General features: G+C 35.6%; 1 protein-coding gene across 1 annotated transcript; it reads right to left on the reverse strand.

The window, feature by feature from the left end:
- Positions 1-18,881: 18,881 nt before the first annotated feature.
- Positions 18,882-27,312, reverse strand: LOC125806107 (uncharacterized). Its single transcript, XM_049485883.1, has 5 exons — positions 27,225-27,312; positions 24,997-26,992; positions 24,794-24,862; positions 22,138-22,263; positions 18,882-20,202 (listed from the first exon to the last, which is right to left on the reverse strand). The coding sequence occupies exons 2-5, from the start codon at positions 26,990-26,992 to the stop codon at positions 19,976-19,978; spliced, it is 2,418 nt and encodes an 805-aa protein (XP_049341840.1). The 5' UTR covers positions 27,225-27,312; the 3' UTR covers positions 18,882-19,975.
- Between the last annotated feature and the right edge of the window lie 598 nt (positions 27,313-27,910).

Consider the following 27,910-nt stretch of genomic DNA (forward strand, 5'->3'; position numbering starts at 1 on the left):
GTGGGGCTGAACACTATGTTAACCTAGTAATTGGCATCGGGCCTTCCCCATTATACGGACCTCTATCGAACGGTTCTACATGACTAGGTAAAGAAGATGGCATGAAGATTAATGAGGGCAGGCGAATACAGAAGGGGTTTCTCTCTCTCTCTCTTTTTCTCTCTCTCTCTCTTTCTCAGTTCACCCCCTACCCTCCAACGCTCCACTACTGAGAAGATATTGAAACTCTGGAATTGGCTGTTTGATTTCCTTCTCTCTCTTTTTTTTTCCGCTCTCTTTTTACTCCTCCCTCCGTCGCCTGCTTTAACCTGTGAACTCTGGACCCCTTCTCGTCTGTTTCTGGCCGCCAGCGTGTCCCCAGCTTTGATTGATGTCACTCCAGCAGTCACTCTTTTCTTCCCTGTGAATTGGAGGAGGTGGAGGGGGGAGGCGGGAGGCGAGGGGAGGGAGGTCGCTCGCCCCAAAATAGATTTTCTAGCACAATCCGCAATGGCTGCCAGACCTGCGGAGTGGCGGGGGAGCTCTTTATGCTGTTTCATTTAAAAAAGCCAAAAGGTAGCTGACGTGTTCATTCAGGGCACTCTCTGGCTCCCTTCTTCTCACAGCCTTTCACTTTTTCACGTCAGGAGTCACGCGTGCACAGTTCTCTATAAGAGAAAAAAAAAAGCAGTACTTCTGAAATACACAATTTAGACAATTTATTCAAAAAGTGTGCACAATTCATAACTCATCAGAGGTCATGTGATGTAAGTTGTATGTGTGTACCCTTCTTTTTTTTTTTTTTTTTCTTGTGTAAGATTATTACTCACCCATTGCTCAGCGGGGGTGTAATGGGTGAACATGCGTGGCGTTCTCAGGGTGCTCTTGGTAATCGGATAAATTAGCTGCGGCTATCAAAAGATTGCAATAACACTCAGTGGCACTATAAAAGCCAGTGTAAATGTGTGTGTGTGTGTGTGTGTGTGTGTGTGTGTGTGATGGACAGCAGTTGGCCTGTGATTTATTTCTGCACCTCTGTCCTATTGATCCACTTTGAGGGGTCTCAGAGAGTGTCTCTCTGGAGGGTCCAGCCCTCGTACGCTCCTCTTCCAACGTCCAACCATAACAACCATAACACGATCTGCTACATGCAGCCATGAAGAAAGATGTAAAAAGGAGGAGGAATAAAAGAGGAAAAAATCTGAATAATGGAATTAAATAGAGAGCATGTGCACTCATAGAGCTCTGTCTTAGAGTCGTACACATCAGTCGTACTGTAATGAGCAATCACATCATTCATCCTCTTCACGTCTAGAGGTGAATTTGTGGGGAACAATCCTTTTGTTCGATTGTTTTAATCTTTAATCTATAGTACAGTCTGAACATATTATATAATAAAATAAAATAAAATAAAAATATATTATTAATTATTCTTGATGAGCACTCAAATCTTTTTTTTTTTTTTTCAGAAGGATTTTTCATTTACGTGGACACATGGAGAATCTCATCCCACTCGCTTGTAATCATAAATGAAAAGCGGTGACACGTAAGGGCGCTCTATCGTGTGCCCACATATTGCCTCATCCCTTTTAACAAATATGTTTCATAGCCCTATTAAAAGGGGTCTTCATCCGTCCTGTCAAAAGGCAGTCTAGTGGGGTTTTTTAGTTTAATTACACTATCTAATTAAAAAATAGAGGGACGGAGAGAGCACGAGAGCAGGAGCGCGAGAGAGAGAGAGAAAGAGAAAGAGAGAGAGAGAGAGAGGGAGAGGGACCCTCTTCAGCGGGTGCATTCTGATTCGCCTCTCCTTGGGTTTGAGTGGATATGACATTTACAAGGCTCGCCTTTCAGGCAGACAATAGCGTGATTGATGAGGTGCAGACGCTATGAAGGAGGCCGATTGCCATGTGGAAGCAGTGCTTAGTGCACTTTGATTTATTTATCATCTGTTTCTAAAACAAGGCCGCCTGCCTGCCTGCCTGGCTCGGCTCCTGTGCTGCTGGGTGGGAGCGGAGAGGTGGAACACAGCATCGGTTCATGGAGAGAGCTTTAAACAGCAGCTTGTACTCCAACTGCAACACATCGCGAATTAGCCTTTGGAGCTGAGCTGAGCAGAGCGGAGCGAGGGGGGGGAGGGATGTGCCAGTCATATTCTAGTAAATGTGGCAATTCACCAGAGTATTTATATTTATTTATAAATGTATTAGTAAGCAAATATTATTATTAAACATTATTTGCTTTTCAAAATGAAATGTAAAGGAATATGTTGATACATGTCTGTACGTAAAAAAGTGTAATATTATTTATTTATTTATTTTAATATAAAAAAAATGCTTTTATAACGTCTTTTTTTTACTACATGCTTCGTCTTTTATGCATAATTTCTTGTTTCTTATTTTTGAAATCTTGTCAAAGTTGTTTTACGCTAATGTCGTCTTTTACCTGCATTATTATTGTGTTGTATTCATGTATTTAATTTTTCAGGCTTATGAAGCTTTACGACCTGATCCACAATCCTGGTCCTGTTGATTGCATGCTGATTCACACCATTCAACACCACTGTATTTAAGATGCATCACTATCATTACCTGCACTGTAAATTAGGGGTGAGTGATATGGCCCTACAATAATATCACGATATTTCATGTTTTTTGCGTGATAATGATATTCTTGGTGAGATGACAAAACACTGAATAAAAAAAAACAAGAATACACTATGAAATGAAATAATTTAAAAAAATATTTTCATATTTTTTTAATGCTTTTATAACGTCTTTTTTCTACATGTTTCGTCTTTTATGCATATTTTCTTGTTTCTTATTTCTGAAATCTTGTTTTATGCTAATGTCGTCTTTACTTACAGTTTTTACCTGCATTATCTTTGTATTGTATGCATGCTTGTCTTGATGCATTGTAACTTTCTTTTTTATGCCTGTGTTCTTAAGCGCTTTGAGTTGTCAGGAAAGGTACTACATAAATAAAATATTATTCCTATTAATATGATTCATTTCTTCTCTCTTATGAACATACAGCTCTGGAAAAAAGAGACAGTTTTGCTGATTTTGCTATTTATAGGTATATGTTTGAGTATAATGAATATTGTAGTTTTATTCTATAAACTACAGACAACATTTCTCCCAAATTCCAAATAAAAATATTGTAATCTAGAGTATTTACTTGCAGAAAATGAAAAATGACTGAAATAAAAAAAGCTGAGCTTTCAGACCTCAAATAATGCAAAGAAAACAAGTTCATATTCATAAAGTTTTAAGAGCTCAGAAATCAATATTAGGTGGAATAACCCTGGTTTTCATGCCTCTTGGCATGTTCTCCTCCACCAGTCTTACACACTGCTTTTTATGGAAGCCCATTTCCGCCACCTGAAGAAAAAAAAAACGTCATAATTATGAGATAGAAAAGTCATAATTATGGGATAGTAAGTCATAATTATGAGATAGTAAGTCATAATTATGAGATACTAAGTCATAATTATGAGATAGTAAGTCATAATTATGAGATAAAAAAGTCATAATTATGAGATAGTAAGTCATATTTATGAGATAAAAAGTCATAATTATGAGATACTAAGTCATAATTATGAGATAGAAAGCCATAATTATGAGATACTAAGTCATAATTATGAGATAGAAAGTCATAATTATGAGATGACTTTTTATCTCATAAATATGACTTACTATCTCATAATTATGACTTTTTTATCTCATAATTATGACTTACTATCTCATAATTATGACTTTTTTATCTCATAATTATGACTTACTATCTCATAATTATGACTTACTATCTCATAATTATGACTTACTGTCCCATAATTATGACTTTTCTATCTCATAATTATGACTTAGTTGAGGACGTTTTTTTTTTCTTCAGGTGGCGGAAAGGGGCTTCCATAGGCTTTTGGATAACTTTATGACACTAATATAAAAACTCAAGCAGTTCAGCTTGGTTTGATGGCTTGTGCTCAACCATCTTCATCTTAATTATATTTCAGATGTTTTTAATTTGGTAAAATTTAAAGAAACTCATCATTTTTAAGTGGTCTCCTATTTTTTCCAGAGCTCTTTTTTTCCAGAGCTCTTATATATCAAGTGCTTCTTATTTCTTCTGTTTTCTTAAATCTTATGTTGCTTGTCTTGATGCATTGTACCTTCTTTTTTATGCCTGTGTTGTTAAGCGCTTTGATTTATCAGAAACGGTACTATATACATACAATTTTATTACTATAAATATTATTAATTTCTCCTCTTTTTAATTACGGAAGCCCCCTGTAGAATTATAAACATAAGTTACATAACATAAGTTATTTTTAGTATTAAAAGCTTAATTTAGTCATTCAGCTCTCTAAACAGAATCATCTCAAAGGGACGGATGAATGATAAACCAGTCATGTGGTTTAAATCTGGAGGTTTTTCCACTGTGCACAGAAACATGTAAGACAGTGGATTCAGTTTGAACGGATGGGATCCTGTTAGCTGAAGTGCTGTGCAGGAAAATAATGTGCTGTTTTGTTGATGGACAGCACGCTTCAGTCAGGGTTTATGTACGCACTACCAGCCAATGAAGCTGAAAAAATGTACCAGGATGATGTGATGGATCTGTTATTGTCTCCCAGTCCCTCCCATCACCATCCATCTGCAATGGTCAGGCATATGCTCATACACAACAGCAGTGTATTTATATTTTCAGGCTTATGAAGCTTTATGACCTGATCCACAGTCCTGGTTCTGTTGATTGCATGCTGATTCACACCATTTCACACCACTGTATTTAAGACAAGTCACTATTATTACCTGCGCTGTAAATTAGGGGTGGGCGATATGTCCCTAAAATAATATCTTAATATTTTATGGTATTTTTCCAATAAAATATAATATATTTCAAGAATTCACTACTGCAACAAAATGAAAATTAAATTGTATTACTGCATACAATATTATGTGGTACACCCCTAACTACGATATTTAAAAATACAACAAAATTTATCAGATTAGTAACAGAAGTCAATGATCCAGAATGTCATGATGCTAGTAATGGACTCCAACTATCTCCATATATCCAGGATTAAAGTAAAAAAAAAATTATACTGGACAGATATAATCTAATATAGTCTCTAGTAGATATATAATGAGAAATGAGAACAGTGTGATTTTTTTCTTTTGCTAAAAACAGGAAAAATGTAGTACCTGATGTGATAATTAGGGGTGGGTAAAATGGTGCAATATTTCAGGATATAATATTGTCAACAATATTTAAAAATGTTGGCGGTATTATGGTGTATGATACAATATGGCACACCCCTACTGTAAATTATGTTTATAAGCATAATAGGATAATTGTGCAGTTTATTACAGGGTAATAATCCACATATTATAAATAGTTGATTTAACATATTATTAACAATTGATACATGTACTTGATTTGAAATAATGATTTGATAATGTTGGTTCCCTTTAATTTTGAAGGAAATTTTTTTGCCAAAATCTATTCCTTAAAATAAAAAAATGGTTGAACAAAAAATGTATAAGTCAAATCAAAGTAAATGTACCTGTATTAACAATGACATGTACAACAATAAATAAAACACTACAAATAAGCGTATTTTAACAACAATTTAAAAAAAAATGTAATATTAAGGATATTAATATTGAGACATTAGTTTAAATTAATGATGTCTTTACTAGTGTTAATTAATTATTTAAGAATGGGTTGAGAAGTACTGGTACTGTTGTAAGTACTGGTAATTAATTAACAGTGTTCCAAAAATCCATTAGGAGTAGCTATTTTTTCAGGTTTATGTCATTTTTTTAAGTAGTTCTTACTGAAAACTTAAATTAATAAGACTTTTAATTATTTTGTCAAAATTGGTAAATGAATTTAATGAATGCTTTTTGTTACAGCAATTGCTTTGCACAAAAACTATTTGGAATTTTAGCTTAACAAATTTTTAACAAATTTGTATTTAGTGTATTTATAAGTCATTTTTTTAAGTAAAATTTGAAATATTCATAGAAAACTAAATGGAAAATAAGAATGCTGTAGAGTAAACAGTACAGCAAAGTCAACACAGAGCTAGCAGCTCAGGAAATGGTGCTTGCTCTTACAGCCTACAACATAAAGACCAGGCAGCTAATGCTAACATATAGCGTACTTGGGTTCTGCAGCAGGACAATGATCCAAAACACACCAGCAAGTCCACCTCTGAAAGGCTCATAAAAAAGGCCTAGTCACAGTCTGATTAAGATGCTGTGGATGATCTTAAACAGACCGTTTATGCTCAAAAATCCCCTCCAATGTGTCTGAATTAAAACAATTCTTTAAAAAAGAAGATGTGAAAGACTGATTACCAGTTATTACAAAAATAGTTTTTTTATTGCACTTGCTTCTGGCAAGGGTAGCACAACCAAGTTATTAGGTTTAGGGAGCAACCTTTTCTCATAGAGCCAGGCAGATTTTGATATTTTTTTCCTCTAATAAATGAAATTCACTTAAAAACTGCTTTTTATACTTATTCAGATTATATTTTGTCTAAAATTAAAAAGTATTTTTTAAGATGAAACATGTAAGTATCATGCAAAAAAGCATCTGTACAGGGGAAAATACTTTTTTACAGCACTGTATATACAGAAATATACAACATTTTAAAAGAATTCACAATTTCTTAGGCACTGCTGTAGTTAAAAAAATTAAATATTTTTTTTTGTTACATAAAATAGACATGAAAAGTTTATTTATATAGATTCAAAAATTTGAACACAAACTCAAAAAAACAACACATAAAACATGTGGTACTGTTCCAAACAGCTTTCATTATTAATTGATAAATTCGATCACTGTGGATTGGTCAGTAATCCAGTGGTTGAATCCACAATCTGCATTATAGAGCATATCAAAATATATAAACATATAAAAAACACAACCCAGCACTTGCTAAAAACAATATGTGTATTATTAAGTGATAGGTCTCTAATTTAGAGGAGAAAAAAGATAGTTGACCACAAGCCATCAAACCAAGCTGAACTGCTAGAAGTTTTGCACCAGGAGTGGTGCGGCATAAAGTTATCCAAAAACAGTGTGTAAGACTGGTGGAGGAGAACATGCCAAGATGCATGAAAACTGTGATTAAAAACCAGGTTTATTCCACCAAATATTGGTTTCTGAACTCTTAAAACTTTATGAATATGAACCTGTTTTCTTTGAATTATTTGAGGTCTGAAAGCTCTGCATCATTTTGTTATTTCTGCAAAAATAAAAATGCTCTGATAACAATATTTCTTTTTGGAATTTAGGGGAAATGTTGTCTGTAGCTTATAGAATAAAACAACAATGTTCATTTTACTCAAATATATACCAATAAATAACAAAATCAGAGAATTTAAATTATTATTTATTTATTTTATTATTATTTATTTTTTAAATATAAATATTTGCATTAACCATTAAAAGGTTAAAAATTAGTTATTTTTACATGTTTCATTGACTTACTTTATGACACGTTTGCTCATGCTAATAAACGCAGGCAGGGTGAGAGGTGCTGACAACATTTGCACACTGAGCCGGTTTTAAGCCAAGCCTGAAGATAAGCTGCACTTTTGTGCGCTGTGATAAAAGGCTTTGAAAGCAAACATATTACAGGCCTCAAAATTCTGTATCTATTGGCTTTCCTCTTCCTCTCAATAAATTAATTCATTCAGTGCTTTTATTCCCCCCCTCTTCCTCTCCTCCAACATCTGTTTCATACATCATTTTCATACCTCTGCTGATACCAGATCTCACAGCTGAACTGGTAATATAGAGTGAATGGGACACTGTGTGGCCAAATTAAACGAGAGCAATGGCATGCTCGAATAGAAGAGGTGGTGGGATGAAAAGGGGGCTTATCAGTAGTTTTATTACACAGACAGAGTGAGAGAAAGAACGAGGGGGAGGGAGAGAAAGAGAGAGAGAGAGAGTGAGATGCTGATGATTGTGGCGATGCGTACAATTTCATATGGCATGCGGCGGCTGAGAGAGAGCCGGATCAGAGACACAGAGACACTCTTCCCTGACCTCTGTGTCACACATGATAGGAATACACACAAAAGCCAAGCGCCTCATTATCATGCCAAACTGCATAATGACGGCCCCTTTTCCCAGAAGAACGCTGTCACTGTTGTGGCCTGGGTAAAGAAAATCAAACAAAAGCACCAAAATCATAGAGGTGGATGTCCAGCGATGTCCATAACTCATCCAAAAATTGTGAAATCATGGGAAAAAAGCTCATCATCACAACAAGAATGTGAAAAAGTGAATTTTCCAAAATATGTGTTTTGCAAAATATAATAGATTTGTGTAATCTAATAAGTAAACATTTGATGAGCTAAAAGAGGCAGAACATGAAATAAAGGCTGAAACTGAAAATATTTATATATATATTTGTGTGCCATGTTTCTTTAATTGGGATTAATATAGCTGGAGCAGATACTGTAAAAAAGATGGACGCCGTGTCTCAGTTCCCATTCATTCAATGAAAATGAAGCCAAAATCTTCCGCCATGTTGGCGATCCTGAAACCTGAGTCTGCGCAGTAGAGACCAGAGGAGGGAGAAAGACTGTGGATAGCAACCTACTCATTTAAATAAACCCACCCCTGAGGGCTGCCTCGGGGTCACACGCTGCAGAGCAGGGCGGAGCTGATGGTCTGTTATTGATCCCGCCCATAACCAGCCCTTTTACAATAACCACACCTGTTTTGAATAGAGCTGAATAACGTTTTAAAAAACGAATTCTGTGAATTACAGTATATTAGAAAAAAACGTGATTGAGAGTTGTCTGTTTTGCCATTGAAACCTATGGGGATGGGTGGGGTTAAACAGCTTTCTGAAACCGAACAGCAGGCGGCGCCCGACCTGTGGTGGCTTCACTTTTGAGAGACGATGCTCTGTCCAGCTATACACAGTCTATGAGCTGGAGATTTAAATGGGTGTAAATTATCATTGCATTACAAATGTCAGAGCATGTTGGGATCAATGCAAAATGTCAGGAATGATGTTATAAGTGAAATTGAAAATGTCAGCCAGGTTCAGCATCTATAAAGTATAATAGATAATCAAATAATCAAAGGAAGATCTAAGTTTTGTAGATCATTTTACATTCGCATCACTATCTGGACTATTTGTGACTTAATGTGGTTCGATTGAGCAGGTGTGAAAACAATAATCGCACTCAGGTGCGGATTAAAACAATCCAATCATACTCTGAAACAGTTTGCTCATGATGAAGACATAATCTGGTCTCGATTCGACCCAGCTATCAAATATACTCCTCTTTTATTTGAGCTAAACTCCTGATAAGACACAGTTTAATTTTTTATATATTAGCCAAATAACGCAAATTACCACAGCCATGAACAAACAGTGTCTCTGCTGCTCCATGCTGTTTACACTTGCCGTGTGTGCTGCATTCACTGCTCAAAGCAATGCAACATTTTTTTTTTTTTACTACGTGTAGTGTTCAGTGTTAAAACAGCTTCACGCTGCACAGATAGTCTTGCTTTATTTACTTTCTTGCTCTTGCACAAGACAGCTTTGACCAATCAGAAGAGACAATGTGCTCACATGGTTTATTGTTGTGCAGTTAGGTGCGTTTAGGTTTGTGCCTGTGTGAAACCAAACCAAACAGAGGAAGAAACGCTCCAAATAACCAACATAACTCCAAACTTATCAACTGATCCAGACCATAGAAACCAACTAGAGGTGTGAAAAATGCTATTTAAATATTGTAAATGCAATGGATTATACTGTATATATATATATATATATATATATATATATATATATATATATATATATACATATATATATATGTATATATATATATATGTATATATATATATATGTATATATATATATATATATACATATATATATATATATATATATATATATATATATATATATATATATATATATATACATATATATGTATATATATATGTATATATATATATATTAGGGGTGGGCAATATTATATCGTATACAATATATCGTGACACAGAAATATCATGATATTAAAAATCCATATCGTGATAATAGGGCTGTTCTCTCTTAAATGTAGTGTATTATTTACTGTGAAGCTTTAGGTGTATTTATTGTATAATTGTTTTAGTTTGCCACATTATGATTATACTGTTATACTATTATACTATATTCCTGAAATGAGGCTAAGCAAGGCTAAGCTAAGACAACTTAAAAAAAAATCTAAAACTGTTGTTTTTAGCCTTTTAAAATAACTAATAAGATCACTGATGAGTTTTCTGTGGTTAAACACGGAAACAGACGTAAAGGTTGTTGAATAGGCTTTGTGTCCGAGCACCTGGCTCTCAAACAACAAAACAAAAGGAAAAATGTCTGTATTTTCGAGAGCAGAGGTCAGAAAGATTATAGACGAGAAAAAGCAGAGAGCGTCCGCTTTCTCCCATGTCCGCTCTCATTCCTCTCCTCAAACTCAATTGAATAAATTAGAATAGGAGGCATGTATCAATGTGTAAAACTAACCTTGTTTACCTCAAGGTTCCAGTATCCCATCCATACTACTGTCCCATTTATCCGTAACAGCTCAGCGACACACACAAACACACACACACACACACACACATCGGAGCAAAAATAACATGTACACACCCACTCTGCATAGAGTACAGATAAAATAATGAACTATTAAAGCGAATGTGAGCGAAACAGGCAGAATATTATTTCAGTCTAGAGCACATTTTAATATGTAAAAATTATTTTTCACGTTTTTTGGCAACAGCGAGATCTACAAATACATTGTTAACATAGATTTGCCATATGTCAGACATGCCTGCTTCATATGGACAGACAGTAGCAACTTGGATAAGAGCACTAGTCACAATTGTGGAATATAAACCAGAGATGACACCTAAAATGGCCAATGATTTATCACGCCGGTGAGTTTGGTACCAGGCTTCCATGTATATTAGTGCTACAAATCTGGGTCCATTTAGCAAGCAGATACTCATACATACATCACCAGCTCCAGCTCCAAGCCAAGGTCAGTCCTCACTGCATCAATCTTTCCAGCAGAGGCTATTCTGTACAGGGCAGTTTTGTAACTGTCGCCACAGTAATAGAATCTTTTTTTCTCGTGCTTCATCTTTTCTCTTATCACGTGAAATATATTCAACTTCTGCTCTTTCCCTCATTCTCCACTATTGCCTTTTTATCTTTCAAACATTTGTTGAACCTCATCCTTTTTTGAGGACACGTGCTACAAGGATCGCAGATATTTAATACTGTTATTTTCTGGCAAAAACGCAGGCTTTCGAAGGTAGCCTCCAGAAAAGGTCAATGCCACAATTACCTTTTTTTATTAAACATCCAAAATATACTTATTTAAACGATTTAAATATTGTGCAAATGTCCAGATAAATAAGCATTACAATTATTTTTGAAAAAAATATAAAATTAACTTATATTAAATGTGAATTTTCAGTGGTGTGAAAAATGTGTTTGCCCCTTCATGATTTCTGATTTTTATACATGATGTTTGTCGCTGTGCCATTCCACCAAATGGGTGCCAATTGCTTGTTGTAACTCTTCCAAATGAAACTTATTTTTATTTTTTTTCAGAATTGAAAAATGTGGTTTACATTAACTATTGTTCACATTAATAAATGAATAAACCATGGGAAAATACTCAACTTATTTCTGTTAATGGAACTCACTTATGTTACTGGCGGTCATTCCTGTTACTGGCACTCACTCCTGTTACTGGCATTCACTTTGGTTACTGGGACTTATTTCTGTTAATGGAACTCACTTCTGTTACTGTCACTCACTCCTGTTACTCTCACTCACTCCTATTACTCTCACTCTCTACTGTTACTTGCATTCACTTCTGTTACTGGAACTCTCTCCTGTTACTGGCGGTCATTCATGTTACTGGCACTTAGTCCTGTTACTGGCACTCACTCTTGTTACTGGCACTTGCTCCTGTTACTGAAACTCACTCCTGTTACTGGCATTCACTCCTGTTACTGGCACTCACTCCTGTTACTGGAACTCACTCCTGTTACTAGCATTCACTCCTGTTGCTGAAACTCACTCCTGTCACTGGCATTCACTTCTGTTACTGCTTCTCTCTTTTGTTATTGGCACTCCCTCCTGTTACTGGAACTCACTCCTGTAACTAGCATTCACTTTTGATACTGGCACTCACTCCTGATACTGGAAATCATTCCTGTTATTGGCACTCCCTCCTGTTATTGGTACTCACTTCTGTTACTGCCACTTATTTTTGTTACTTTTTATGTTTTGAGTAACATGAGTTAAAGTAACAGGAATCTAAAATGTCTCTTTTTCAACTGTTCCTGAATTTCTTTGGATTTTTTGAGTATCTTTTGGTCTACTTCACTTTGTCATGCAGATCCTATTTGTGATAACTTAATTAGGAACAGGTGTGACAGTGATCAGGCCTGGGTGTGGCTAGAGAAATCTCTCTCACACACTCATTAAACCACAGTTATGTTTTAACTGGGGACAAACACTTTTTCACACAGGGCCAAGTAGGTTTGGATTTTGTTTATCCCCTAATAAGAAAAACCTTCATTTAAAAACTGCATTTTGTGATTACTTGTGCTGCCTTTAACTAATATTTATACTTGTTTGATAATATAAAAAAATATAAGAATAACAAACATGCAAAAAAATAAGAAATCATGAAGAGCGTAAACACTTTTTTCACACCACTGTATATGAAATGTCTTTTTTCACTCATAGAATAACATTAAAACCACTGTTACACTACAGTAACAAGGACTAAAGATCAGGCCTGAGGTAAACAGGGACTGGGTATATATTCATTGCACTTTATCCTTACTTTATGTGTAAATGGAGGACTGCACTACTTTAATTGATGAACCTGACCTGCTTTTTCCTAATAACAACTTTCATTTATTCTATAAAATAAGTGACACCATGTGACAGCATCTAAATCAGCAGGAGTGTAAATAAGAGTCATTTATTGTGATGCTGGATGGAAGAGGATAAATCAGCAGCGCGTCACATCTAACACAAATCACAGAGGTGGTGAAGTGGAGGTAGTACACGCAGTAGACTGCCCCACAAAAACAGAGACTAAAGAAATGTGAATTCCAGAATCAGATAATGAGACTATGACTGGGATTTTTTTTATTAATAAAAGTTCACTGTAAACCCACTATTTGTCTACATGCTTGTCTTTTACATAGAAAAATTGTGGGCACATATACATTCAAACTGAGATCTTTGTGTTGAATCAGCTTATAAATACTTAGTTCAGTCTGTGGCCATTGCCAGCCTCTTTTCCATTGGCTTCTAGCACAATCTATTTGCATACTGGGTGTGTATTCTATTTTTCCGAGACCATCAGTACATTGTAATTTCCCCTGGGTGACCTTGGGTAAATTTGTAGTTCATATATCATAAATAACTGCTTGGTCTCTATGTTGTAGGCTGTAAGAAGAAGCATCATTTTCTGAGCTGCAGTAACTCTCTGTGAACTGTCCTCTCAATACTTTTCAGTCTATAGCATTGTCTTTCTTCTTCTGCTTTTCTATGAATATTTAAAAAAATTACTTGAATAAAATTAAAGAGAAGACTAAATACAAATCTACAAATTTTGTTCACCTGACCATTGTATTCAATAATTATTATGCAAAGCAATTAATATAACAAAGCAATTTAATAGACTATTATATATTTTGAGTTCTGGTTAAGTTGGCGGAATAATAATTATGCAATTCTTACTAAAACCAGTGTAGTATATAGTGCTTGAAAAAAAAATTGTAAATAAAATATATAAGGCATATTCCGCCAAATCTGTGCCATTTCTGTCCTCAGGAAATTACATGTATATATGTGCACACAAAATAACTTTAAAATACATTTTATTATCATTTTATTATTGTGTCTTGTACATAGACCTAATTGCAAAAGTAAGATATGTAATTAAAAACATTAATTAAAACTACTCAAAACACCTGTCCCCACTCTCTAACTATAAACTCCACCATAAAATATAATTATTAAAATTCTTAAGAGATGTATTTATATTTGCATTGTTGTGTGACTCCAAATCCCATCTATTTTCACAACAATTCAATAATATTTAAGTTAAAATACACATTTTAGTTGTGTCTCTGAGTTTCACTCAGTCCTGTTACTGTAACACATTACCCCATCTGAAACATATGGAATATTCTACACGTCACATCTACAACAGGAAGTGACATCAGCTGGTTCTTCTGAAGATCTTGGAAAGACTAAAATTAAGTTCCCTCATTTGTTTTTCTGTTTATTTGGTCTTATTGTAACTATGACTTAGTCAACACTCATTCCTGTTGCCTAAATTAATTATTACATCTTATTTTTATGTTTATTTTTAAAATACAAATTTTGGGGAAATCACTAGAATGTGCTCAGTGTCCTCAGGCCATTAGCCTAGCCGCTATTTGGCTATTTTTCATGTTTTTGCTAATTCTATGCTAAAAACTAATTCCTGTTACTTTCATTCCTGTTACTTAAAACTTAAAAAGTAACAGGAGTGAGTGTCAGTAACAGGAATGAGTGTCAGTAACAGGAAAAATATCAATTATTTGAACATGTAGTCAACCATTTCTAAAAAAATGAAGATTTTCTTGAGACGAAAGGATCAAAGGAATTAGTGGACTTGTTTTTAAGCATGCTTTTTAAATGTCACCATTTAAGTCTTGTAACCATCGTTGCCTTGAAACCTTGTAAAAAATTGAGCAAAGCTGCCAGAGACTGTCCAGTACATGTTTTGAATAGTTAAATATATATGTTATTAGACTCAGAGTTGGAAGAGTTACAGCAAGCAAATGGCAGCCAGTCATTGGAATGACCCATTCCCATGACTGTACCTAAAAATTATATTACATGAACTTAAAAGTTTGGTTACAACAAAAAGGTTCAACTTATTGGGTTTTACAGTGTTGTAAGTTTTGTAGTGTAGCTTTCATTTAAAATCAACAAAAATGAACAGCGTTTTAAATGTGAAAATGGCTAGAGATCAATAAATAATAACGACATCAATACGGACATTATTCAATTAACTTCGTTGAGCTTAAGTAAATCATGTCGCATAGTATGTAAAATGTAAGAAGTGGTTCAGGAAATTATGGTCTGTCACTAGGACCAGATAATCATTGGCTCAAATCTCTTGGATGATCCGAGAGAGTACAACTGGCCTTGCTCACTCCCATTGTGATGCTGGTCAGCACAGATATCTGTTAGCTGATGTGTCAGAGCTGGGGATCTGGCGCTTACCTCCGAACACGCTGTGATGCTGCATCAGTGGCAGTTTGAAAAGAGGCGGAGTCTGATTCACATGTGTCAGAGGAGGCGTGTGCTAGTCTTTATCCTCGTAATGTTGGGAGCATTACTAGTGATAATAGAGCTGTGTGCAAAAACGTACAAATGTAAGTTTGAAGGATGACTTTAACTTTTTTTTTAATAAATAAATATCTTCTTCCTTTTGGCATTCTTATTAAGTCATAGCCCTTGCATGAATGCCTGGTTTCTGCACTTATTGATCTCCCTCCAGCCCTGGTAGAGTACTCTGTGAGTGTGCTTGTGTGGTTGTGCTCATGATGAGGGAAGGCCTTAAGACAGTCCATCATGGAGATGGCTTCTGACAAACATCAGTTTGGAATGACATGTACATGGCAGCTGTCTGTCAAAGTCCAAGGCACCAGGAGGTACCATAGGAACCGGACTGATAAGCCTGGCCGAATGGACAGTCTTTTTAAAAAAACAGAAACCACACTGACAACATGAATTTACACTCACCACTTCATTACTCACCATTTCTAGGTGGTTCCATGTGAAATGTATAAGTTAATTAAAAATAGCAATGCAAACACTATGCTTCTGTAATACTGAAAAAAAAAATAAAGAATATTTTATTAATCTGCAACCAATATACACATTATAAACAACTTATTTCTAAATTAACAAATAAAAAAATCCTTTTATATATTTAAAAACAATGTATTATACATATTTGAGAACATTTTGCGTGTGTTTATCTTATTTTCATTTTCTTTTTTTTGGTCCTTCCTGCTCTTGTCTTCTGTTCTCTTGTTTTATTTACCTTCCCATGTGCTTCACATTTCTCTGTTTTTTTTTTTTGGTCTCGTCTCCGCCTTGGCCCCGCCCTGTCATCTGTAATGACTCCTTTCTCACTCGTAACCCCGCCCCCTTGTTTCTTTCCCAGGTGTTCCTTGTCTCAGTCGGAGCTTAATTTAGATTTTTTGAGTCTTTGTTTGTTTATTTCTCACTTCTTTGTTTGTTAAGACCTGGTTAGTCGTTTGTTTTATAGTCTTTGTTTTTTCATCTCAGTTTTTGTTTGTTTTTGTAATGTCTAAAAATAAAACCAACTTGCATTTGCATCCTGCCTTAAACAACTCTCTATTGTCTTTTGATGAACACAAACTCTCTGTCATTTTATTAATTTAATTTAACGTTATTTATTCTTTTAACTGTAATTTTGAGCCTCAACTCTACATTTTTTACCTGGCAAGTTATGCTCTTATAGAAAAGACAGAAACATTGGTCGAATCTCAAACTGTGTTGCGATTGGCCGTACCACAGACCCTCATGGTCACAAAGACTGGCCATCTATTAGCTGGTTACCAATATTAAGTTTTGCTATATAAACAGGAAGAATTATGTATCATAAAATGATATCATTATGGTTTAGAAAATATATTTCTCACTCCAGTCTTTGGCCAAGCCTCTACTCTACTAGTAGATGCCTTCCATCCTGGCCTTCAGAACCCATTAGTGCGTTCTCCCCCTGAGAGAATAAAGGCATGATCCCCAGTAAGTGAGTTCTTCTTGCTCTAATCCAAAATGACACGTTTCCAATAAGCATACCCATAATTCCTTCCATTTGTTTCCCACACAGCAGTTAACAAGCTTTATTAAGCAGATGACATTGTATTAATTCCGCCGCCATTTTTTATCATTGGTTTCAATTAGGGTATTATGGGATGCCCTCCCCTGACCGGTTCTCGGTGTGTGACTGGCTGCTGTGTTCGGGCTGCTTTACACAGTGAACATTTCATTCAACTGGTCGCATGCTGTACAAAACAGCACTGTATTGTAGTGTGATTGCTGTCTTTTATATGTTATTCACACATTTACATTCACAATTCAACATGTGTTGAATTTTATCATCTTTATATAACGTTTAGAATTGTGACTGTCATGGTTAAAAAGGACAGAAATGTAGAAATGTTGTTTATTATATAGAAGGAAATGTTCTATATTGAGAGAAGCAGTCTTTCAAAAGTAAATAAAAGGCTACTGAAACAAAGACATGGACAATTTACCTTGATGAAGAAGAGGGTAATATATTTTTGCATTGAGATTATTTAGTAGTAATGTTGTATTATTTACAACAATTTAATATATATGAAATTCTAAAACAGGAGGTTTGGGCGTGTCCTATTTTTACAGTTAATATATATATACATATATATATATATATATATATATATATATATATATATATATATATATATATATATAGAAAGAGAAAGTTGAGAGAAAGATGGATGGTCATAAGCCATTAAACAAAGCTGAACAGCTTGATTTTCTCCATCAGGAGTGGCATAAGGTCCCCCAAAAGCAGTGTGAAAGACTGGTGAAGAAGAGCATACCAAAAATCAGGGTTATTTCACCAAGTATTGTTTTCGTTGCATTATTAAAGGTCTGAAAGAATGGCATCATTTTTGTTATTTTATCCATTTCTCAATTTCTCCAAATAAATGCTCTAAATGACAATATTTTTTTTGGAATTTGGATGAAATATTGTCTGTAGTTATAAACCTATAAATAGTAAACTCAGAGAAAATGGTCTCTTTTCCATATTTACATGGAATTAATTTTTGTTTTGAAACACATCTGTGACGATATTGTGCTGGTCCTATAACAGGGCACATTCTAATGCTTACAGGATTGTTGGTGTGTTATATATATATATGAGAATCCAAATATTACTGCAATAATCTATTTTTGAGCAGGACACAGGACACACATCAGGCTCTGTACTGTACTGTCTGGAGGAGCTGAGGGGTGCCCTGTATAGAGTGATGCTCACATTCCCCCCCTTACCAAACATTTATCTCCTCTGATCTTCCCCCACCTTTAACACACACTCAACTGACAGCTACTGACACACACACACACACACACACACACACACACACACACACACACACACACACACACACACACACAGTCTAACTTCAATAACACCACACACACTATCACTCTCTCTCTCACACACACACACACACACAAAATCTAACTTCACTACCACCACACTCACACTATCACACACACACACAGTCTAACTTCACTACCAGCACTAACACACACATATATACAAACTCTCTCCCACACACTAACACTCTCTCTCTCAAACACACACACACACACACTAACACACACTTTCTCTCACACACACTAAAACTCTCTCTCTCACACACAAACACATGCACACTAACACACACTTTCTCTCACACACACTAAAACTCTCTCTCTCACACACAAACACACGCACACTAACACACACTTTCTCTCACACACATTAACACACCCTCTCTAACACACAGTAACACACACACACAGACACTAACACTCACACCTACAAACTCTCTCACACACTCTAACACACACTCCCACTAACACACTCACACTAACACACACACACACACACACACACACACACACACACACACACACACACACACACACACAGTCTAACTTCCCTACCAGCACACATACACACACACACACACACACACACACAAACACACACACACACACACTAACACACACATGTTGGTTTCCATGCTGGATGGGGACCAATGTTATGAACGTCACCTGTGGGGACGACCCTTTCTAAAGGTACTAGAGGTACAAAAATAATAATCCATACTTACCGATTTTTTGTAAGCTTATACACGACTTCAAATATCCAATTTGAGCAAGTAAGATGTCATGACCATGCTAAATGGGGACCTTAGAAAATCAAGTTAACATTAATAATGGGGACATAATTTTAATATTATCTGCATATTATTTAAATAATTCACACAAATTCCAGTGTGTTTAGTGGGGACCTTGCAAAAACAATAAATGCATTACAAATAAATCTAAATCAGGTTTAATCTACAGCAAATTATAAGATCCTGAAATAAACAAAAACATGTTGAATTTTAGCTTAGCTTAAATGTTCATAAATGATGTATAGAGATTTAGCATGTGTCCAGCAATAATACAACACAACCAGATTCAAAGATAGAGAAATAAATATGATTAAATAAAATTCTAATTGGTTATTAAAAGTGGGAATTGGTATTTTTTTACTCCTAGCCTCCATCTACAGCTGATAAGTGCCCTGGACTGAGGGAGTAGAGTAATATTACAGGATTTTACATGAATATGAGACAACTTTATATTTCTTGTTACAGTGTTTGTACCATCACTATGATACAGTTAGGTAAAACACATAATTGGGTAAATCAAAAAACATTTGTTTCCATTTGCATAAAAGTTCAAAGAATAGTGGAATTTTCCATATATTTGCAAACTCATATAGTCAATCCAACCTTCAAACACTTTAAGTTCCCACTGTTAGAGCTTTTATTTTCTTTTTTTTTTCCAGATACAAGCATTTGTTTTTATATTTTTATCCACAGTCAATCACCCAGCAACAGGTTTAAGCACTTTCACTATCACAACTCAATGAAATCCAGTTGTTATGAGTTATGTAAAGCTGAACTCAAATTAACATCAATTAACACTGTATATATATAAAACATATACATACAACAGAACAACCACCAATGTGGTATATTTTGCTGAAGCATGAACAGGAACAAAAATGGTCCTACCTGAAAGTCTTTACATTTTTTTCTGGAATTTCCTCTTGTGTGACATAATGCGATTATGGACATAAAATTTTACATTCTGCCATTCCCTGTTTTTAAGGGCTTCTGGTTCAGCTCTTATGCACTTTTCGCAGTCAGCTTTTCCAGGAACAATGCAAGATGTAATGAAGCGCTTCATGTGCTTTTCCACTGCCTGCACCTCTGTCTGCTGCCATGGAGTCTTCTTTTGCAAAGGTTTACCTTAAAGTAGTCAGAAAAACACGTGTTATAAAAAAAAAAAAAAAAAAAAAAAAATCCAGTTCTGCATCTTATATCAATATGTGCAAGCATCTACAGTATAGTAGGGGTGAAACGATTACTCGAGTAAATCGAGTAACTCGATTCACAAAATTGATCGATTAATTTTCTGTGCCTCGAGTAATCGTTTATTTAATTAATAAACTCAGCGCGCGGTATTTTCGCGACTTTTATTTTGACAACGCGCTCAGCGTTACGTCACCCTCCCCGGGAACAAGGAGACGGAGGTTTGAGCAGCGGCAAAAATGGAAGCGACGAGAGAAAACAGCGATTTTAAAGGAATAAAAGCATTTTATGTTCGAACTGTGACCTGTACTCGGTGCAGTGCCAAAACAGTGCGTTTTAATGCTGCACCATCTGAGCCGAGGACACCCGAGACGGGAGGACGCAGAGAGAGCAGGTAAATATAACTTATAATAAATCAATGAGATTAACGTTAATGTGAATTAATAACAAAACGACAGCGCTTTGGAGTGTGAATTAATAGAAGCACTGTCTATAATGTGTGGTTAGTTTATTAGAACAGAGACAAGTTCATACGTGCTTTATGTAAACAGTAAACACAGCGCTGTGGAGTTCTGAATATAAACAATAACAATGTTAAAAGTTAGCTAAACTGAAGTTACTTTGGCTGGAAATTAAATGCTTGATTTCTTCATCTAAGAGTACATTTGGCCAGTGAGACAAAAAAGTATGAACACTGTTGTTTATAAGGAAGTGTGTCTCTTATTTATTGGGTAAAATATTGATTACCACTAGTGTCTAATATGCCCCAATGTGATAGGTGTCAATCTTAATAAATGCACGGCCATGACTTTATTATTAGAGTTATTAGTCTTAGTGATGTAATTAGACCCAAATAGTCCAACATATAAATAAAGAAAAAAGCAACATTTGTAATACTTGTGTGTCACAATTATTGCACAGGTCCTGATATATTTTGGAGAAGCGGCTTGGTGGTAAAAGAATGCAGCACACTGATCCAACACTGGCAGAACTGACAACGTCTCAGAAGCTAAGATGCACAACACAAAGACGATGTTTATGCCTGTTTTATTGATTTATACACTATATTTGTTATTTACAAGAAATCCAAATGTGAAAGTAATGTAATTAAATTTATTTTTTTTATTGTGGTATTTATTTATTTATTGTGTTTTATTTATTTGTATTTGCAATTTGGAAATGTTGTGAATTTAAAATATAACTTATCTAAAAAAGGAAACCAATTGGTCATTCATTATTGAGTAAAATTCCTTTTTAATTGCTCTTTAACAAAAAAAATGTTTTATCCGATTACTCGATTAATCGAATCGATTTTTCAGTAGAGTACCCGATTACAAAAAGAATCGATAGCTGCAGCCCTACAGTATAGTACATGCTATTTGCACTGGGTACAGAAACAGCTTTATTTCATGCATCCTTAATCCCTAGTTTAACTTTTTTTTGTGCAGTCAGGTTGATTCAAAATTAATCTCATTCATAACTTTTTGCTAAGAAAGTATTTAAAACTGTAAAAAAAAATGTAAAAAAAAACCTTTGAGAGGTAGAAACAGAGATAGACAAGACGTCTTAGTAGGAGCATTTCCATTAAAAAATGTGAAGGACTTAAGAACACCAGTGAGGCTAACCAGCAAAAACATAATTTTTTGTACAGAGCATAAAGAGTCAACTATGGAGCAATGGAAAAAGGTCATGTGAAGGTCTGATAAGTAAAGATTTACCCTGTTCCAAAGTGAGGGTTCATTAGTGTAAAAAGAGAGACAGCTGAAGTGATTCATCCATCATGCCTTATTTTCTATTTTCAAAGTTAACAGCGAAGCACTAATGCAAGTCGCTCTGGATGATGATGCCCGCTAACTGTGGTATAGAACTCACCTTTGGATGAAGGATTTTTAGTACTGACTTCTGACGATGGTTTGTACCTCTTGGAGGGTGGTGGTGGTGGTGGTGGAGGCATTTCTTCCCTCTCTGCAGGAGGAAGTGTCTCTTCTGCCAATAGTTCTATAAAAAAAAAAAACTTAAAAAATATAACATTTTCAGAAACATTTAATCTTCACATACACAAAGCTGAATATAAGAAAAATAAAATCCTCTGTTTATTGTCTAAGTTTACCCCCTTTCAAAGAACAGTCTAATTTTTATGGTTGGCTTATTTTAACTGAGACAAATGTATTAAAATGGTCTGGTGCTGTAAGAGAGAACCAGTATTTACGGCAGTTACTAACTGATACTCATCACAGCACACTACCATCAGTTCACTGCATTAAAGCAGAGCTGAAAACAGCAGAAAACTATAGAATACTATAGCCTGGCAATATCAGTTTGTGATGATGTAAACCACAGGAGGTGAAATTAGATAAGTGGTTAGGAAGTGGAAAGGACTTGTATTGAAGAACTTTGGGTTTGGTGGATTTTGAGTAATTTATTTAGGTCTATTCTCATTTGTAGTATGTAAATGTAGCCCCCTTAGGTTAGTGGTAGGTATTGCAGGTTAGATTTGCCCAGTCATGTTCTTTTCCTTCATTCCCAAGATGGCAGTTTAGTGGAAAGATGTGTGAAGACACAATCTGATTAATATCTTATGTTTAGTTCGCCATCCACTGATTTTTGTGTTCTGTGTGCGTCCAAGGACATGTAAGTAAATGACTAATGTCATTATTTCTAGTTAGATGTATTTTGGTGCAGTTTGATGATGGTTGGTAATTGTAATTATGATGACTAGCCAACCACATGGCAATGCTAATTAGGTATATTTTCTGCTCTTTCTGTTTGTAGAACCTCACACACACACACACATACCACACTCCTAATGATCCAACTGCACCAGTGTGCAAGTATATGTAAAACCTTCTTTTATGGCGAATAAATATCCAAGAATTTGACAGAGAGCATTTTGACTGATGCCTCACAGCGGTCACCACTCCCACAACGAGTTTGATATAATTATTGGAACCCCTCATTACAGGACTGTTAGTAGGGATGGGCAATATGGAAAAAAATCTTATCACGATATGGCTTTTCCATACCAGCCGATATCGATTTGTATCACAATATAAATCAAATCACTTTCTTTTACACTTAACGGTTTCTTTTTACTCATAAGTGAGAGAATAAGGAAGTTATGGCTAAGCTCACTAGCAGCTCAGAGTCTTGTGGACAGACACAGGGATGTCCACATCTTACCAGGTGGGCACAAGGTGCTCAGACAGCTTTTAAATTAATTTTAAAAGTCATTATACATCCACACAGGTCCAGAGTTTAGTCTTAGCCTTTTGACTAAAATGTATAATAGTTTTAGTTACATTTTAGTCTATCGGATATTATTAGTTTTACTCACATTTTAGTCTAGTTTTAGTCTAATACATTTTGGTCATATAAAAAGTATGTATTACATATGTTTTACTGTTTTTCTATTTTATATTTGTTGTTATTTTGAGATTATTTACTGCTAATGTTTATTAAAACAATAGCCTTTAAGTTTTGTTGCATTTAAATTATGCTACATTTAAATATTTTAAAGTAAGTGAGCTGTAATGAAGGAGGGAGGAATAAAGTCAAGTTTCTAAAATGAAACACTTCTCCTGCAGTACAGATTTATACTAACATTACTGGCTTTCAGTAGACTAGACTACATTACTTAACAAGTGTATTTAAAACTCATCCAGTTTAGTAACAGCAATATTTATCTCTTTTCAAATACAGCTACACAGATTATATAATCTTCTTTATTTAGTAAAATATCCAGAACAACAGACTCTCTATCTGTTAAAAACTAAAAACACAGAGACAGAGGAGAATTCTGCTCTCAGGGTTTTCTAACAGAAACAGTAAGGGGTTAGGAAAAAATGGAAAGTGCTTCTTTTCTGTGCGTTTATATACTAACCCATCACTCGCGCTGAAGTTAACGTTAATTTACACGGAAAGTGGATTAACACGGCTAACGTGTGTTACCCATTAGTTTATTTATCAGACAAGCTAACTTAACCTAGCAGCAAACAGCGTTACCTGCCTTCAGAAATCTGAACAAGCTCAGCTCTCTAAATATCTTGGTGAGGAGACTCCATACTACATATTTAGAACTGAGTTTTCCACTGTAGAGCAGCTAAACTTATAAATGGTGTTTATCCAGTAAATGAGAGAGCAGCCGCTGTTTGGATCAGCTGTGTGAGGTTCAGAGTGAGAGGCTCGTGGGTGGGGGGAGGGGGAGTCCTGAGCATGCAGTTCAGAGCGCTGCCTGATCACGTGCTGCGCCTGTTCGCAGCGCTACTTAAAGGGGAAATAGAGAAAGTTTATCCTATCGCCCCGGCTTATTATAGTTATCGCGATATACATTTTCCTCGATAACTATCGTTATTGTTTTATCGACCAGAACTAACTGCTAGGGCATTTTGTTCCATTCAGGTTGTAATTTTTGCCTCAAAGATGCTGGTAAGGTAAATGTCTGAATTAAAGTTAAATTTCTTTTTTCTTCAAATTATAACATACTGTGGGAAACCCAGCATTTGTACAGTAACTTACTAACAATACACACCATCAGGAGTGGATGAGCAGATTTCCTCCTGTATGCTTCCATCTTCCTCATCACTGGCCTGAACCTTTTCTGTAAAAGTCATACAAAAAGTACATGATTAAACAAAAAGGAATATACAGAACCAGGGCAGAATAACAAAAAAATACATTAAAAAAAATTATATATATATATATATATATATATACACATACATACATACATACCATCAGGATCTATGCCAATTTCATCCAAATTCTTGCCCTGAAACTCAGCTAATCGTCCTTTCTCGAGAGCCACAAGAACTTTGCTGATCTTGGCAAGTTGCAGGGTCTTTTCTGGGAGTCGATAGAACTCACGATGGATTCTTATGTCATGTCCCAGGAAGTTGGCTAGTTGGTCCATCTCTGTGTCTGTCATGTTTAGCACCGTTGAAAGGGTTGCAGCATGCTTTCTCAGCCTGGTTGAGGTCAGTGACTCTGGACACTTCGCACCACATGCCTTCGCGAAGCCACGAATGCAGTCTGAACCTCTGAAATGTGTTGCCGCTTCCGGTCTTGCAAACATGTAACTGTTATCTTTTAGAACTCCACAAGCCTCTCTTTGTTTAACAAGGAGTTCTAAAGCAGACATCATTTTTGGAGTCAACAGAATTGGAACTGGGCGACCACGTTTTCCTCTGATGATGATCCTAGAGAAGTGTCTGCAGAGTTTTTTTTCCACTTCAGAGAGCGCCCAGTCCACATCCTCGTGTGGATCGGTAGTGTCTCTAGATAAATATGCTGATAACGGCATGCTTGCCACCTCTCCTTCCCTGCGTCGGTTAAAAAGAATGATCTGGGTCAGACACACTTTTGCCAGTTCCATCCAGGCCTTTGTACATGGACTTTCTGTGAGTGAATTGTACCACTCATCTTGCACTTGACTAAGATATGCATGCAGTTTTTGGACATCTTCGGTAAAGGGCATTAGGGTGGGCACATTCCACTTTGCTTCCCTGATGTTCCTTAAGGCTGCAGATGAAATCATCTCATTCCACTTCTCCCGATGAACTTCTTGAAACTCACTGGCATTCTTCACAAGCTCCTTGTTATCTGTGATTAAACCCTGAGCTTTTAAGAGTTTGCTTACTTTAACTAGGACATTTCCAAGCTTGTTTGCTAGTGATGGAACAGAGAACTTGTTTGTTTCATTGTTGAACCCACATGTGATTCTAACAGCTTCAACAGTCTCCATGTAGTTTTGTGGATTTATCAGATCTTCCATTTTTTTCAAGCTGGTGACTCTCCTGGCACTGCACATGAGCCGTCCCATTTCTCGCATCTTCTCTCGCACATACTGTTGGTTTTTGGCTGACAGCCCACCTTTATTTAGCAAGTGTTGCCCAACGTCAATAATGGCCTGGTCAGTCTTTATTATATCAGTGACTGGGTCAGGATTCATGGCGCTGATTACTTTCCACAGCTGTTTGCTAATGTGTGAAGGCACAGGTCCTGTGTATGTACACATGGACTGAACACGGTTCTTTCCTGGTTTGGGGACGACTGATCCAGGTTTGAATTGACAGCTACGCATATGTCGCCACAGAACCTTTCTTGTAAATAGTCCTTGACAGTATGCACAGTGCATGAAGTCATTTCCCTGCTCATCTTTAGGTGGTCGCTTAAAGGGTACTAACTTCCCCTTTCCTGATTCCATGACAGTAGCATTGTGAATGTAATTTCCTTTGTTACGAATATAATCCAGCTGTTTCTTTCTCTCACTGGAACCTTTTGAAAAGCTTAGCGCTTTAGCAACATCAGATTCATTTTTATGTGCACCTTGAAGATGCCTTGCCATCTTAGCAAAAGGTTTAAGGCAATATACGCAGTAATGTCTCTTGTCGTACACTCTCTTCCCACCTCGTTTTTTGCATGCACTAACAACCACGCTGTTACTTATGCTTTGACTTGAACAAGGTTCTTCTTCTGTTTCAGTGTTTTCAGATGTAAGGTGGTGCCTTTCAAAAACCAATTTGTCTGAAGTTGTGGTGTCACAGACAGGTGATCTATCTGATCCAGAGTCACTTGGCAAATCAAGAGACTGACGTTTCCTTGAGTTTTGTTTAAGGCTACTACTACTGTCACTATCGCTGTCGCTAGTTGTATCTGGAATGTAATCATCTGAACTCTCTGGAGTAGAATCATACAGTTCATCAGAATTGTCCAGATCAGCATTTTCCATCTAAGAAAACAAAACACAAAACTAATTAGGACTAAATTAATAATTCATAGTTGAATAAGTAACAAAGTGACTTCATTTTAATCATTTTACTACTCAGGGTTTTTTATACATTTAAAGTTTTATAGTTTATGATTTTTTGCTGGTATTTTATAATAATATTTATAAATAATTAATGAATTTTAAAACCTACAAACAATGAAATTCAGAAATTGACAATCAATTGAGAGCTTACTATGATGCTTTTAGTGCGTCTTAGTCTTGGTAACGTCTCATTTTCATTTTCAGACTCAGTCACAATCTGTAAATAAAACCAACATTTTTTTTTATAATTATACTTTTGCAAATAAACAATAATAATAACATAATAGTACAACCCAAACACAAAAAGTTGGGAAAGTATACAGAATGCAATAGCCATGCCTTTCTAATGTGTGCACCAAATAGTTTTGCACCATCTTGCCTCAGACCCCAAAGAAGTAGACACCACTACTGGACAAGCTTAACATAAGGCTTCTGTTTTGCACAGTAAGTTTAAACAGGCATTTGTAAAAAGTAACTTGACTGTATTAAAAAACAAAATTTGTCAAGTTGACCAGATGCAACATGAAATAAAAAACACTAAATGTATAGGCAGTGTGCCTCCAGAACCAAAGGTGAGAAACAATAATCTAAATCAAAGACTTATAAAATAAACACTGAAAGCTACTTTGTGACATTTTTTCTAAAAAGCATTATATAAAAAAAACTTAATTTAACCCAGTGAGCTGAATTAAATCTAAAGTGAAGAAAATGAACTTACCTGTTCAGGAGAATAGTCTGGACCAGGAGAGACACTAGTCTGAGCCTGAGATGGTTGAGGAAGATCAGAATCACCCACCACAGCATGGGAAGTAGCACTGGTCGTCTGTAATCACATTT

This window comes from Astyanax mexicanus, chromosome 12 (assembly GCF_023375975.1).
Source record: "Astyanax mexicanus isolate ESR-SI-001 chromosome 12, AstMex3_surface, whole genome shotgun sequence".
In the NCBI taxonomy this organism is placed as follows: domain Eukaryota; kingdom Metazoa; phylum Chordata; class Actinopteri; order Characiformes; family Acestrorhamphidae; genus Astyanax; species Astyanax mexicanus.